Source organism: Salvelinus fontinalis, chromosome 19 (assembly GCF_029448725.1).
Source record: "Salvelinus fontinalis isolate EN_2023a chromosome 19, ASM2944872v1, whole genome shotgun sequence".
Lineage (NCBI taxonomy): Eukaryota > Metazoa > Chordata > Actinopteri > Salmoniformes > Salmonidae > Salvelinus > Salvelinus fontinalis.
The window spans coordinates 23,161,325-23,178,091 of NC_074683.1; the positions used below are offsets into that span (position 1 = coordinate 23,161,325).

Genomic DNA, 16,767 nt, shown 5'->3' on the forward strand with positions numbered 1-16,767 from the left:
GTATTGATGTTACATTGAGCTGGGTGAATGGAATATGAATGACAGTCATCCAATATGCTGTAATAGAAATAAGGACATGCTCATGAAAAATGTAATCGTTCTCCTTCATCTTAAACGGCACCGACCGCCACTGGTGCTGGTTATTCTGTGGTAGAATTACCTACTCTCCTAATGGAGTCTACCAAATATCTGGTTCAGTTTGCTTATTGACTTGACACCTTATTTATAAAGATAAGCCACACTACTAGCTCATCAGAGATGGTGACAGGTTTTGGGGATAATCTGTGTTGCATTATACCACTTGAATGCATCCACACTCTGTTCATCCCCATAGAATAACAGTAACATTATCACACACACAGTAACACTCACACTCTCTCTCACACACACACACCCACACACCGAGAGAGAGAGAGACAGAGAGAGAGAGAGAGAGAGAGAGAGAGAGAGAGAGAGAGAGAGAGAGAGAGAGAGAGAGAGAGAGAGAGAGAAGAGAGCGAGAGGGGCTGCCTGGTTGCCTGCATGGGCTTCGTTGTGGGAAATTGCACAGCAGAGCGTGACCTCACTGCATTCTGCACAGCTGTGCGAGCGAGCAAATAGAGAGAGAGCGAGGAGAAATAGAAGAGAGAGCGAGAGGGGCTGCCTGGTTCCCTGCACAGGCTCTGTTGTGGGAAATTGTGCATTTAAACAGCCTTACGCCGATATGCATTCTTCAGTTTCTGGTGCATTACACGCGCAACAAGAAACCAACACCCACTCGGTTAACGTCATTAATAACGCAGTGTGAGATGGACGAGTCGTCACTGTTGGATCTATTGGAGTGTTCAGTGTGTTTGGAGCGGCTGGACACTACAGCTAAAGTCCTGCCTTGCCAACACACCTTCTGTCGCCGCTGCTTGGAGAACATAGTCAGCTCCAGGAACGAACTGAGATGCCCAGAATGTCGTATCCTAGTCGGCTGTGAGGTGGATGATCTTCCCGCGAATATCTTGCTGGTCCGCCTGCTGGACGGGATCAAACAGCGGCCACGGAATGGAGGTAGTACCAGGCAGTCCCTGGTGGGAGGCGGGCGGTCGCTGGGCTGTGCTGCCGGGATCAGTGCCTCTCCCCCGGGCAGTGGGATCAGGGACCAGCCGGTGGCCACACGAAGCCCCCCGGTCAAGGTACGTGGCTCTGCTACGGTCTAATCCGACGTCGTATTTGGGCTGGTTGGCTACCAACTTGCTGTACAGAATGTTCCTTGGCTGGAGTCCTCCAGAACAGAGTTGCTGTAAACATGTGTGGGGGGTGATATTGCATTATAGCTGGGAATCTGTTTGGGAAATCTAATGTGACATCAGGAAGAAAAGAAAGCACCTCAATGTTAAATACAATAAGGTGCTGAAAGACATCAGTGATATCCACCCCTGGCCCCTGCAGCTAAAGACAATTATAGAGGGAGGGAGAGAGGGGGTGGGGAATAATGGAAATAGAGAGTACTTCACCTGTGCTATTCATGTTGTTGCTTGACAGACAAGCCAGGTGTAGCCAGAAATGGTTTTAGTTACCTCATTGGCTGGCTGTGTAGAGTCTAGAGCTGCAGCAGTATAGCATGTTTCATAACATAGACTGAACAAAGCAGCCAGAACAATGACATGGTTGGATGTTGGGGTTCTACCTTATACACAGTCTAGTTTGATTAACAGTATCCTATATGATAACAGATGTTTGGGCCCATTATGTTTGTTTGTTTGAAAAGGTTAATGTCATGTCATGCCATGTCATGTCGTTGGCCCAAGTAGTGTACATAGTATACAAAATGTAACTCACAATCCTCTTTGATTGTGAGTTCCGGCTCCCAAGTAGCGCAGCATCTAAGGGACTGCATCTCAGTGCAAGAGGCGTCACTACAGCCCCTGGTTCGATTCCAGGCTGTATCACATCCGGACGTGATTGGGAGTCCCAAAAGGTGGCGCCAAATTGTCCAAGCGTCGTCCGGGTTTGGCCGGGGTAGGCCATCATTGTAAATAAAAATGTGTTATTAACTGACTTTCCTAGTAATATAAAGGTTAAATTAAAAAAATTAAAAAATAATTAACATACCAGTGTTTCTTCTTCTCATACTTCCCAGTCCACTGAAGGGGAGCAGGGTGACTATTGAACATACGGACAGTCCAGGACTGAGAGACAGAGTGTCTGGTGGGGCGCAGCTAGCAGGCCTGCCAGAGCCACCAGCAGAAGCAGTAGAATCTAAACACTGATCGTGGATGTGTGGAATGCTCCGAGGCAACCATCTCTCTCTCTCTCTCTCTCTCTCTCTCTCTCTCTCTCTCTCTCGCTCTCTCTCTCTCTCTCTCTCTCTCTCTCGACGTGTTAGTTTAAAATGTCTCCTTCAGACTAGACAGCCAGCCGTAGCTGTGCTTTATTCCTCTGAACACTCACACTCTGACAAAGACACCCTCAACATTTATTAAGGAGCAGGAATCTCATTTAGTGTGTGTGTATGTGTGTGTGTGTGTGTGTGTGTGTGTGTGTGTGTGTGTGTGTGTGTGTGTGTGTGTGTGTGTGTGTGTGTGTGTGTGTGTGTGTGTGTGTGTGTGTGTGTGTGTGTGTGTGTGTGTGTGTGTGTGTGTGTGTGTGTGTGTGTGTGTGGGTGTGTGGGTGTGTGTGTGTGTGGCTGCTTCAGTTGGAAGGATGAAGAGCAGAGAGGATTCAGAGGGAAACTTTTGTCTTTGCTGACTCAAACACACACACACACACACACACACACACACACAGTCGCACAGGGAGAGCCTATGATATGGTGAGCCCATTGAGGGAGCCAGACACATTCAGTATTAATGTGGTCATAATGAAGTATTAATGCAGTATTCATGTGGTCATAATGAAGTATTAATGCAGTATTCATGTGGTATTAATGAAGTATTGGTAAAGGGAATCTGTAATGTAATGAGTGTCTGGTTGTTGAATCTGGCTAATCTGCATGGTAATAAACTGACTGACAGGACTTACGGCTGTCTGGCAGAGACATAGTATACATTGCTGCTTGGCCTGATGTAATACACACATACAACAATATGGTATTGTTGTACTTGTATGAAGAGAGAGAGAGACTTGTAGTGGGAGAGAGGGAGAGAGAAAAAGGGAGAGAAATGCAGAAAAAAAGAGAGGGGTGTAAAGGCTGGGGGGTGGAGATGCAGATAGTGTATAGGCTGGGGGGTGGAGATGCAGATAGTGTGTAGGCTGGGGGGTGGAGATGCAGATAGTGTATAGGCTGGGGGGTGGAGATGCAGATAGTGTATAGGCTGGGGGGGTGGAAATGCAGATAGTGTATAGGCTGGGGGGGTGGAAATGCAGATAGTGTATAGGCTGGGGGGGTGGAAAAGCAGATAGTGTATAGGCTGGGGGGTGGAGATGCAGATAGTGTATAGGCTGGGGGGTGGAGATGCAGATAGTGTATAGGCTGGGGGGTGGAGATGCAGATAGTGTATAGGCTGGGGGATGGAGATGCAGATAGTGTATAGGCTGGGGGATGGAGATGCAGATAGTGTATAGGCTGGGGGGTGGAGATGCAGATAGTGTATAGGCTGGGGGGTGGAGATGCAGATAGTGTATAGGCTGGGGGGTGGAGATGCAGATAGTGTATAGGCTGGGGAATGGAGATGCAGATAGTGTATAGGCTGGGGGGTGGAAATGCAGATAGTGTATAGGCTGGGGGGGTGGAGATGCAGATAGTGTATAGGCTGGGGGATGGAGATGCAGATAGTGTATAGGCTGGGGGATGGAGATGCAGATAGTGTATAGGCTGGGGGATGGAGATGCAGATAGTGTATAGGCTGGGGGGTGGAGATGCAGATAGTGTATAGGCTGGGGGATGGAGATGCAGATAGTGTATAGGCTGGGGATGGAGATGCAGATAGTGTATAGGCTGGGGGATGGAGATGCAGATAGTGTATAGGCTGGGGGGTGGAAATGCAGATAGTGTATAGGCTGGGGGGTGGAGATGCAGATAGTGTATAGGCTGGGGGATGGAGATGCAGATAGTGTATAGGCTGGGGATGGAGATGCAGATAGTGTATAGGCTGGGGGATGGAGATGCAGATAGTGTATAGGCTGGGGATGGAGATGCAGATAGTGTATAGGCTGGGGGATGGAGATGCAGATAGTGTATAGGCTGGGGGTGGAGATGCAGATAGTGTATAGGCTGGGGGATGGAGATGCAGATAGTGTATAGGCTGGGGGGTGGAGATGCAGATAGTGTATAGGCTGGGGGATGGAGATGCAGATAGTGTATAGGCTGGGGGGGTGGAGATGCAGATAGTGTATAGGCTGGGGATGGGGGTGGAGATGCAGATAGTGTATAGGCTGGGGGTGGAGATGCAGATAGTGTATAGGCTGGGGGGTGGAGATGCAGATAGTGTATAGGCTGGGGGTGGAGATGCAGATAGTGTATAGGCTGGGGGGTGGAGATGCAGATAGTGTATAGGCTGGGGGTGGAGATGCAGATAGTGTATAGGCTGGGGGTGGAGATGCAGATAGTGTATAGGCTGGGGGTGGAGATGCAGATAGTGTATAGGCTGGGGGGTGGAGATGCAGATAGTGTATAGGCTGGGGGGTGGAGATGCAGATAGTGTATAGGCTGGGGGTGGAGATGCAGATAGTGTATAGGCTGGGGGGTGGAGATGCAGATAGTGTATAGGCTGGGGGTGGAGATGCAGATAGTGTATAGGCTGGGGGGTGGAGATGCAGATAGTGTATAGGCTGGGGGTGGAGATGCAGATAGTGTATAGGCTGGGGGGTGGAGATGCAGATAGTGTATAGGCTGGGGGATGGAGATGCAGATAGTGTATAGGCTGGGGGGTGGAGATGCAGATAGTGTATAGGCTGGGGGATGGAGATGCAGATAGTGTATAGGCTGGGGGGTGGAGATGCAGATAGTGTATAGGCTGGGGGGTGGAGATGCAGATAGTGTATAGGCTGGGGGTGGAGATGCAGATAGTGTATAGGCTGGGGGTGGAGATGCAGATAGTGTATAGGCTGGGGGTGGAGATGCAGATGGGTTTATTGGCCTAGATGGGGTGTTGTGTGCTAAACAAGCTTTCAGCTTGGCTGCTATTCCCATGGGGTTAAGGGTTAACTCCCATCCCCCCACAACACACACACACACACACACACACACACACACACACACACACACACACACACACACACACACACACACACACACACACACACACACACACACACACACACACACACACACACACACACACACACACACACACACACACACACACACACACACAAAGTTAACCCCCACCATTGTTAGTATGGAGATAAGGGAGAGAAGTCAGTCAGGTCTGGCGGCTGGCCTAGTGCTGGAAAATGAATTCATACACGGAGGAGAGGATAATAAGAAATTATCTGTTACCAATGTGACTGACCAGATCACCTCTCTGTGCAACTCAAGAATGTGTCAGCCCACTGAGCCAAAGCCTGATGTATTATCACAGGATCTAACATGAGACTTCAAGTCCCAGACATGGTTATTCATCCTCCAGGTCTAAACTGTTATGAACGTCAAGTGTTAATGGTCTCCTGTGGAACACTTTCTGAGGGATTAGGCTATACCATGGAAACATCTCTCGTATATAGTGGAAACATCTCTCTCTCTCTCTCTCTCTCTCTCTCTGTGTGCGCGCGTGAGAGCAGTGTGTCACATCCTGTTGCGACCAGGGTCTGCTTTCTCTCTGTTTAGTCTACAGGAGGAGAGAGGGAGAGACAGAGAGACAGAAAAAAGTGTGATGGAGTGATGGAGAGAAGGCGAGAGAGCAAAAGAGAGAGAGGTGTCAGAGCTATGAGATATAAGTCCTTTCAAACAGAGAGACATTGCCAAAGGAAATGTGGACATGATGTCGTTGATCAGGCTGATTAGCCTAATTCAGCTGCTACACCCCCCCCTCACCCCACCCCACACACACCTCCGCTCCGATCTCCGATCTCAGGTTGCAGCTGAGCAGAGTTCCATAGAATTTAAAACCTATTCTCTGTATGCTGCCTGACAGTGCCTGGAATTGGCTATCTCCTCTCTGTGCTTTGAGATGCAGTGTGTGTGTAATTGGCTATATCTCTGTGCGTGTAAAGGGAAATGGAGAGTCCATCATCTTTAGAGCCTCTCTCTTCCTCCATCCCTCTCTCTGCCTGGTTGAGTGATGCTGATGATTATTCTGCTGGAAATTAAACCTCTGTTTCTCCAGGAGACCTGGGGATCTCTCTCTCTCTATCTGTTTCTCTCTCTATGTCTCTCTCTCTCTCCATCTCAGTGTGAGGTGAAGTGATGTTTATCCAGAGAGACTCATTCAATCTGCGCAGCTTGACAGAGAGACTAGTGGCCACTTACCAAACCAGCCTGTCCTAACATATCGTCACCCAACCTCAAGTTCACATGGTTTGGTAATCTCCTATTGAGCAGGGAGAAAAAAATAGGCCTATTTGTGTGCACAGTACTACAGTTGAAGTAGGAAGTTTACACACACTTAGGTTGGAGTCATTAAAACTCGTTTTTCAACCACTCCACAAATTTCTTGTTAACAAACTATAGTTTTGGAAAGTCAGTTAGGACATCTACTTTGTGCATGACGCAAGTAATTTTTCCAACAATTGTTTACAGACAGATTATTTCACTTATAATTCACTGTATCACAATTCCATTGGGTCAGAAGTTTACATACACTAAGTTGATTGTGTCTTAAAACAGCTTGGAAAATTCCAGAAAATTATGTCATGTCTTTAGAAGCTTCTGATAGGCCAATTGACATAATTTGAGTCAATTGGAGGTGTACCTGTGGATGTATTTCAAGGCCTACCTTCAAACTTAGTGCCTATTTGCTTGACATCATCAGAAATCAGCCAAGACCTCAGAAAAAAAATTGGAGACCTCCACAAGTCTGGTTCATCCTTGGGAGCAATTTCCAAACACCTGAAGGTGCCACGTTCATCTGTACAAACAATAGTACGCAAGTATAAACACCATGGGACCATGCAGCCGTCATACCGCTCAAGAAGGAGACGCATTCTGTCTCCTAGAGATGAATGTACTTTGGTGCGAAAAGTGCAAATCAATTTCAGAACAACAGCAAAGGACCTTGTGAAGATACTGGAGGGAACAGGTACAAAAGTATCTATATCCACAGTAAAACGAGTCCTATATCGACACAACCTGAAAAGCCGCTCAGCAAGGAAGAAGCCACTGCTCCAAAACCGCCATTAAAAAGACAGACTACGGTTTGCAACTGCACATGGGGACAAAGATCGTATTTTTTGGTGAAATGTCCTCTGGTCTGGTGAAACAAAAAATATAACTTTTTGGCCATAATGACCATCGTTATTTTTGGAGGATAAAGGAGGATGCTTGCAAGCCGAAGAACACCATCCCAACGTGGGTGGCAGAATCATGTTGTGGGGGTGCTTTGCTGCATGAGGGACTGGTGCAATTCAAAAAATAAATAGCATCACGAGGAAGGAAAATTATGTGGATATATTGAAGCAGCATCTCAAGACATCAGTCAGGAAGTTAAAGCGTGGTCACAAATGGGTCTTCTAAATGGACAATGACCCCAAGCATACTTCCATAGTTGTGGTAAAATGGCTTAAGGACAACAAAGTCAAGGTATTGGAGTGGCCATCACAAAGCCCTGACATCAATCATATAGAAAATGTGTGTGCAGAACTGAAAAAGCATGTGCAAGCAAGGAGGCCTACAAACCTGACTCAGTTACACCAGCTCTGTCAGGAGGAATGGGCCAAAATTAACCCAACCTATTGTGGGAAGCTTGTGGAAGGCTACCCGAAACATTTGACCCAAGTTAAACAATTTAAAGGCAATGCTACTAAATACTAATTGAGTGTAATGTAAACTTCTGACCCACAGGGAATGTGATGAAAGAAATCAAATCTGAAATAAATAATTCTCTCTACTATTATTCTAACATTTCACATTCTTAAAATAAAGTGGTGATCCTAAATGACCTAAGACAGGGTATTTTTACTAGGATTAAATGTCAGGAATTGTGAAAAACTGAGTTTCAATGTATTTGGCTAAGGTGTATGTAAACTTCCGACTTTAACTGTATGTCTGAGATAAAGCCTAGGAATTTTATTGGGGAGCTAACACAAGTTTTAAGGTCTCAGACAATGTTACTGTAATTTCCATGTAAAAGGACCTGTGTTCACCAACAAGTTCATAGGAGCATGTCAAATTGGGGGTCAAATGAAAGATAAGAGGCTATATTTTTGAGAAATTATGTCACGTTCCTGACCTGTTTTCCCTTGTTTTTGTATTTGTTTAGTATGGTCAGGGCATGAGTTGGGGTGGGCATTCTATGTTGTGTGTCTAGTTTGTCTGTTTCTGTGTCCAGCCTAATATGGTTCTCAATCAGAGACAGCTGTCAATCGTTGTCCCTGATTGAGAATCATATATAGGTGGCTTGTTTTGTGTTGGGGATTGTGGGTGGTTGTTTCCTGTCTCTGTGTTTGTGTTCTGCACCAGATTGGTCTGTATTGGTTTGCCACTTTTGTTATTTTGTATTTGTTTAGTGTTCACTGTAGTTTTTTGTTAATTAAACATGTTGAGCACTGGCTACGCTGCGTGTTGGTCCGATCCCTGTTTCACCCTCTCTTATAGTGAAGAGAGGGAAGGCCGCTGTTACAAATGAAGGCATATAATAATTTTCCATGATAAAAATAGGAACAAGCAATGGCTTTGATTTCTTGTCAAACAGATGTAATAGAGGTCTTAGACAACATCTATCAGAAAATGTCTTATTATTAGAAATCCATCAAAACTAAATAATGTTGAAGTAAAGACCCCTGCAGACTAATATCAACACATATTTCATTTCGGATCATTTTTTTCTACATTTTTTAAGTTTAAGAAACATTGCCTTGTGCCTTGAATCCGTTACCAAAAACCCACATGCTGTATCTTTATGACATTTGATATTTTCTGTCCCTCATGAGGAGGGAGGACAATTAAAGTTCCCTGAAGTAACAAGTTAAGGTATACCTATGAATTAGTTGTAATGTTTTTACGGTAGCAGAATTTCAGAAAAATCTGTGACAAACATTTCTGCAATTGAATTGGCTACAATGGGAAATCATAGTAGGCACAAACCACAGTTGGTTCACTTGCTATAGTCCTCCCTTCCACTGGCATACTGTTATGTTCAGCTGATAACTGTTGTCTTTCTCTTTCTGTCATCTGGTGGTCTAAGCAAGTGTGACAACCCGCCCCCCTCTCTCACCCTCTCTCTCTGTCTCTTCTCGCTCCTTTCTCTCTCTCTCCAATTTATGTCACTTCTCCCGGCTCTAACTGACACCTAACAATGAGCCCCCTCTCTTACCATTGACTGTAACCAGTATCCTCAACCACTGAGCACCGACCGACACCGGACATCCATGGACGTTAAAAGTAGTTCAAATTTGGTCAGTTCACCCAAGACTTTATTTCAATGTCCACAGACATCTGGACCAGCATTCATTTGGCCCAAACATTGGTGTCCATGATTGGTTCAGATTTGAACCAATCATAGACGTCTATGTTTCACAAGTTTAGACATTACAGTACTTACATTACAGTAGGGAACAGTAGAGTACTACGGGATGTAACGATTCACCGATACCCATCAGTCCCGATTCAAATGTTTAAGATACAAGTGCATCGTTCTGCAGACCCCTTAACTGATCCAAATGTAGCATGCATCGGTCAGAAAATCTATTCAAACGTTACGAATGGATGTTTCACGTTGTTGTTGTTGCTCATATTATATTCTTTCTACCTTTTGAAAATACCTCTCACATTTCAGTGTCAAACTGCAAGTAACTGTGTTGACAGTCATTGATCTACAAGTAATTTTGCATGCCAAGCAACCCCAGACAATATCAGTAGCCTAGTCAAACTGCACACTTTGCCCAGCTTCGCTCACTAACCAACGCGAGAAACCCCAAGGCTCGATCCTAGTTCCCACACTCTTCTCAATGTACATCAACAACATAGCTCAGGCAGTAGGAAGCTCTGTCATCTATTTATATGCAGATGAGACAGTCATACTCAGCTGGCCCCTCCCCGGATGTTGTGTTAAACGCTCTACGACACAGTTTTCTTAGTGTCCAGCAAGCTTTCTCTGCCCTTAACCTAGTTCTGAACACCTCCAAAACAAAGGTCATGTGGTTTGGTAAGAAGAATGTCCCACTCCCTACAAGTGTGATTACTACCTCTGAGGGTTTAGAGGTTGAGGTAGTCACCTCATACAAGTACTTGGGAGTATGGCTTGACGTTACACTGTCCTTCTGTCAGCACATATCAAAGCTGCAGGCCAAAGTTAAATCTAGACTTGGTTTCCTCTATCGTAATCGCTCCTCTTTCACCCCAGCTGCCAAACTAACCCTGATTCAGATGACCATCCTATCCATGCTAGATTACAGAGACGTAATTTATAGATCGGCAGGTAAGGGTGCTCTCGAGCGGCTAGATGTTCTTTAACATTCACCATCATAAATTTGCCACCAATTCACCTTATAGGGAACATCACTCTATACTCCTCTGTAAACTGGTCATCTCTGTATACCCGTCGCAGGACCCACTGGTTGATGATTATTTATAAAACCCTCTTAGGCCTCACTCCCCCCTATCTGAGATACCTACTGTAACCCTTATCCTCCACATACAACACCCATTCTGCCAGTCACATTCTGTTAAAGGTCCCCAAAGCACACACATCCCTGGGTCGCTCCTCTTTTCAGTTCGCTGCAGTTAGCGACTGGAGCGAGCTGCAAAAACCACTCAAACTGGACAGTTTTATCCTCATCTCTTCATTCAAAGACTCAATGATGGACACTCTTACTGATAGTTGTGGCTGCTTTGCGTGATGTATTGTTGTCTCTACCTTCTTGCCCTTTGTGCTGTTGTCTGTGCCCAATAATCTTTGTACCATGTTTTGTGCTGCTAAAATGTTGTTGTCATGTTGTGTTGCTACCATGCTGTGTTTTTATGTGTTGCTGCCTTGCTATGCTGTTGTCTTAGGTCTCTCTTTATGTAGTGTTGTGGTGTCTCTCTTGTCATGATGTGTTTTGTCCTATATATACACTACCGTTCAAAAGTTTGGGGTCACTTAGAAATGTCCATGTTTTTAAAATAAAATAAAATATTTTGTCTATTAAAATAACATCAAATTGATCAGAAATACAGTGTAGACATTGTTCATGTTTTAAATGACTATTGTAGCTGGAAACGGCAGATTTTTAATGGCGTACAAAGGCCCATTATCAGCAACCATCACTCCTGTGTTCCAATGTCATGTTTTGTTAGCTAATCCAAGTTTATCATTTTGAAATTGATCATTAGAAAACCCTTTTGCAACAATGTTAGCACAGCTGAAAACTGTTGTTCTGATTAAACTAGTAGACTAGTTGAGTATCTGAAGCAACAGCATTTGTGGGTTTGAATACAGTGTCACGACTTCGGCCGAAGTCGGTCCCTCTCCTTGTTCGGGCGGCGTTTGGCGGTCGACGTCACTGGCCTTCTAGCCATCGCCGATCCACTTTTTATTTTCCATTTGTTTTGTCCTTGTCTTACACACCTGGTTTCAATCCCCCAATTACTTGTTCATTATTTAACCCTCTGTTCCCCCATGGTTGTTTGTGAGTGATTGTTTGTTTGTAATACGGTCCGTTATTGTGGGCTCGATTTATTGTGTTGTATTTGTGAATATTTGACTAAATTACGTTTATTACTCATATCTGCTGTCCTGCGCCTGACTCCTCTACACCAGGCACTATTACAGAATCACTCACCACCGAATGGAGTCAGCAGGAGCAGACGCCCTCCCTGTGGCGATAGAGGAGCGCGTTCAGCAGCATGCGACCATGTTGCAACGTCTGGGCACCGCCATTGATCGCGTGCTGCAGACGATGGATCGTTGGGAGAGAAGAGGAGGTCTTCCAGCGCCTCCACCAGCAGGCCCCACTGTCCACCCCTCCTTCAACTGGGCCCAGCGGGATTCGGCTCACGCTCCCGAGGGAGTATGATGGGATGGCTGCCGGATGCCAGGGGTTCCTACTCCAGCAGGAACTCTACCTGGCGACCGTCCACCCGGCTCCTTCGGGACATGAGAGCGTGTACACCCTCGTCTCCTGCCTCTCAGGCAAAGCCCTGGAGTGGGCCAACGCCGTATGGAGTGAAGGAGACACGGCATTGGACCATTACGCAGAGTTCACACGCCGCTTTCGGGCAGTTTTCGACCACCCACCTGAGGGTCGAGCGGCAGGTGAACGTATGTTCCACCTGAGGCAGGGGACAAGGAGCGCGCAGGATTTCGCTTTGGTCTTCCGGACCCTGGCCGCCAGACCGGGATGGAACGACAGGGCTCTGATCGATCACTACCGGTGCAGTCTGCGTGAGGACGTCCGTCAGGAGTTGGCCTGCCGAGACGACACCCTCACGTTGGACAAGCTGGTGGACCTGTCCATCCGGCTGGACAACCTGCTGGCTACCCGCGGACGTCCGGATTGGGGCCTGTCAGTTCCATCCCCCAGCACTTCTCCTCCGACCCCCATGGAGCTGGGATGTGCTGTGCTTAGGGTGACCGGAGGAGGGGCCATTCCCTGCACCATCTGTGGCCGCAGAGGGCACACTGCTGGTCGGTGCTGGGGGGGTTCCTCAGGGAGTCGAGGAAGCAGGCAGGGCGCTATCGTGTCACCCCAGGTGAGTCTGCACCAGGCTCACCCAGAGCCCCCTGTTGTCACATATGTGTCTATTAAATTTCCCGAGTTTTCCCCGCATTCCCAGCATAAGGCGCTCGTAGATTCAGGCGGAGCTGGTAATTTTATCGACTGTTCATTTGCCCATAGTTTAGGGATCCCCCTTGTTCCTGTGGATATGGCCTTCCCTGTGCACGCCCAAGATAGTCGATCATTAGGGTCAGGGCTGATTAGGGAGGCCACTGCTCCACTAGGCATGGTTACGCAGGAGGGTCACAAGGAGAGAATCAGTCTCTTCCTTATTGGTTCTCCTCCGTTTCCCGTGGTGCTGGGCCTACCCTGGTTGGCCTGTCATGACCCCACTATTTCGTGGCAACAGAGGGCTCTCAAGGGGTGGTCACAAAAGTGCTCAGGGAGGTGTGAAGGGGTTTCCATTGGTGCGACTACGGTGGAAAGTCCAGAGCAGGTCTCCACCGTGCGCGTCCCCTCAGAATATGCCGATTTGGCTCTCGCCTTCTGTAAGAAGAGGGCGACTCAATTACCATCCCATCGACGGGGGGGTTGTGCGATAAATCTCCTGGTAGACGCAGCACTTCCCAGGAGTCACGTGTATCCTCTGTCACAGGAGGAGACGGCGGCTATGGAAACATATGTCTCCGAATCCCTGGGGCAGGGATGCATTCGGCCCTCCACTTCACCTGCCTCCTCGAGTTTATTTTTTGTGAAGAAGAAGGATGGGGGTCTGCGCCCGTGTATTGACTATCAGGGTATCAATCAGATCACTGTGAGGTACAGCTACCCGCTGCCTCTCATCGCCAGTGCAATCGAGTCAATGCACGGGGCGCGCTTCTTCACAAAATTGGATCTCAGGAGCACTTACAACCTGGTGCGTATCCGGGAGTGGGACGAGTGGAAGATGGCATTTAGTACCACCTCAGGGCACTATGAGTACCTCGTCATGCCGTACGGGTTGATGAATGTTCCATCAGTCTTCCAGGCCTTTGTTGACGAGATTTTCCGGGACCTGTGCAGGCAGGGTGTAGTGGTGTATATCGACGACATTCTGATAAACTCCGCTACACGTGCCGAGCAAGTGTCCCTGGTGCGCAGGGTGCTTGGTCGACTATTGGAACATGACCTGTACGTCAAGGCTGAGAAATGTCTGTTCTTCTAACAGTCCGTCTCCTTCCTAGGGTACTGCATTTCCACGTCAGGGGTGGAGATGGAGAGTGACCGCATTTCAGCCGTGCGTAATTGGCCACGGTAAAGGAAGTGCAGTGGTTCCTAGGGTTTGCCAACTACTACCGGAGGTTTATCCGGGGCTTTGGTCAGGTAGCGGCTCCCATTACCTCACGGCTAAAGGTTGGACCGGTGCGACTGCAATGTTCGGCTGAGGCGGACAGGGCTTTTGGTCAACAGAGCTCTTTTTACCTCGGCTCCCGTGCTGGCTCATCCGGATCCCTCTTTGGCGTTCATAGTGGAGGTGGACGCTTCCGAGGCTGGGATAGGAGCCGTGCTCTCTCAGCGCTCGGGCACGCCACCGAAGCTTCACCCCCTGTACCTTCTTTTCGAAGAAGCTCAGCCCAGCGGAGCAAAACTATGATGTGGGGGACCGGGAGCTGTTGGCTGTCGTCAAGGCTCTGAGGGTGTGGAGACATTGGCTTGAGGGGGCGAGACACCCTTTTCTCATCTGGACTGACCAGCACAATCTGGAGTACATCTGGAGTACATGGGCCATGTTTTTACCCGTTTTGTGTTCACCCTGTCCTACCGACCAGGTTCCCAGAACGCTAAGGCAGACGCACTGTCCCGGATGTATGACACAGAGGAGCGGTCCATGGATCACACTCCCATACTCCTGGCCTCTTGCCTGGTGGCACCGGTGGTTTGGGAGCTGGACGCGGACATCGAGCGGGCACTACGTACAGAGCCCACTCCTTTCCAGTGTCCAGCTGGGCGTCTGTACGTTCCGTCTGCTGTCCGCGACCGGTTGATCTATTGGGCCCACACGTCACCCTCCTCTGGTCATCCTGGCATCGGTCGGACGGTGCGCTGTCTTAGTGGGAAGTATTGGTGGTCCACCTTGGCCAAGGACGTGAGGGTTTATGTTTCCTCCTGCTCGGTGTGCGCCCAGTGCAAGGCTCCCTGGCACCTGCCGAGAGGGAAGTTACAACCCCTACCCCTTCCACAACAGCCTCGCACCTGTTGGTGGACTTCCTGACGGATCTTCCTCCCTCACAGGGCAACACTACGATCCTGGTCGTTGTGGGTCGGTTTTCTGCCGTCTCCTCCCTTTGCCCGGTCTCCCTACGGCCCTACAGACTGCGGAGGCCCTGTTCACTCACGTCTTCCGGTAGTACGGGGTGCCTGAGGACATAGTCTCTGATCGGGGTCCCCAGTTCACGTCCAGGGTCTGGAGTGCGTTCATGGAACGTCTGGGGGTCTCGGTCAGCCTCACCTCGGATTTTCACCCCGAGAGTAACGGGCAGGTGGAGAGAGTAAACCAGGATGTGGGTATGTTTCAGCGGTCATATTGCCAGGACCAGCCGGGGGAGTGGGCGGCGTTCATCCCCTGGGCAGAGATGGCCCAAAACTCACTCCGCCACTCCTCCACTAACCTCTCCCCCTTCCAGTGCATACTGGTGTATCAACCGGTTCTGGCACCCTGGCATCAGAGCCAGATCGAGGCTCCTGCGGTGGACGAATGGTTTAAGCACTCGGAGGAGACCTGGGACGCCGCCCATGTGCACCTGCAATGGGCCATGAGACGGCAGAAGGCGAGCTCCGACCGCCACCGCAGTGAGGCCCCGGTGTTCGCACGGGGGACCGGGTCTGGCTCTCGACCCGAAACCTGCCCCCCCCACCTGCCCTGCCGGAAGCTGGGCCCGCGGTTTGGGGTGCCATTCAAAGTCCTGAGGAGAGTGAACGAGGTATGCTACAAGTTACAGCTTTCCCGTATTAATCCCTCGTTACATGTGTCTCTCCTCAGGCCGGTGGTGGCGGGTACACTCCAGGAGTCTGAGGTGCGGGAGGTTCCTCCGCCCCCTGTGGACATCGATGGGGTCCCGGCGTATGCTGTTCGAGCCATCCTGGACTCGAGGCGTCGGGCGAGGGGCCTTCAGTACCTCGTGGAGTGGGAGGGTTATGGTCCGGAGGAGAGATGCTGTGTGCTGGTGGAGGACGCACACTACAGCTGAATACACTATAATGTACTGTACTGAACTATACTCTACTCATTAAAGAGCTCATAAAAATAATAGCCTGTGTTTAGAATAATACCCAAATATGCAACGGAGGATATTGCATATTTCTACCTTTGTGTACCTATTCAGGATACATCACCATGAAGAGAATGACCTTCATATGCATTATGATGCATTTCTGGGTAGTACCAGATCAGATCATGAGTTGTTTTGATCAGATCATGATGAAGTTCTGTTTCTGCAATTCTGCCACCGGGTGTAAATCCACTTCACTTACTGTTCAATAACCAAAATAGATTTTGACAAAGTCAAGGTATCATGTCATAGCTGACACCCCATTCTTTCTTCAGACATGTTGAGTCTTCATTCAGAGCAGATATTTAACAGAGTTTTTGGAAAACATGGACACAAAAGAAACTGATGGAGATTCTACAGAAAGTCTGTTACCAAACATGTGCAACTACACAGTTCTTTGAGTAAATGTGTTTTTTATAAAATGTTCAGTGTAAGTTGTTAAAAGTAATCCATAGAGTTGTATGGTTTGTTGAACTTTGAAATCAATGGTTTTGGTTTGGCCTACATTTTAAATGAAAAATTGGAGTCTCAGTGTGAAATTGCTCTTTCCAATTACATGAGCGTGGTTCGTGGAACCATCTCCACTACACACACTCAGAGCTGCTACGATAGAGAGCTACTGGAGAAGGCAGAGTTAAACTGAGACCAGCAAACCCCTGCAGACACTTTTCTCTTCTACCCCATATGTACACCAATTGTCTTATTCATCGCTCTCTGCCTTTTTTCTCTCAACCCCTGTCTCCCTTCTCCCTCG

At 48.1% G+C, this 16,767-nt stretch overlaps 1 protein-coding gene across 2 annotated transcripts in view; it reads left to right on the forward strand.

Moving 5' to 3' along the window:
* The first annotated feature begins 488 nt into the window (after positions 1-488).
* LOC129816507 (E3 ubiquitin-protein ligase SH3RF3-like) overlaps positions 489-16,767 on the forward strand; it is a 94,549-nt gene continuing 78,270 nt past the window's right edge. Inside the window, exon 1 of one of the 2 annotated variants that reach the window (XM_055871068.1) lies at positions 489-1,163. In XM_055871068.1, coding sequence (XP_055727043.1) covers positions 789-1,163 — 375 coding nt within the window. In that variant the 5' untranslated portion in view covers positions 489-788. The remainder of the gene's footprint in view (positions 1,164-16,767) is intronic. The other variant, XM_055871067.1, reaches the window with a different exon arrangement.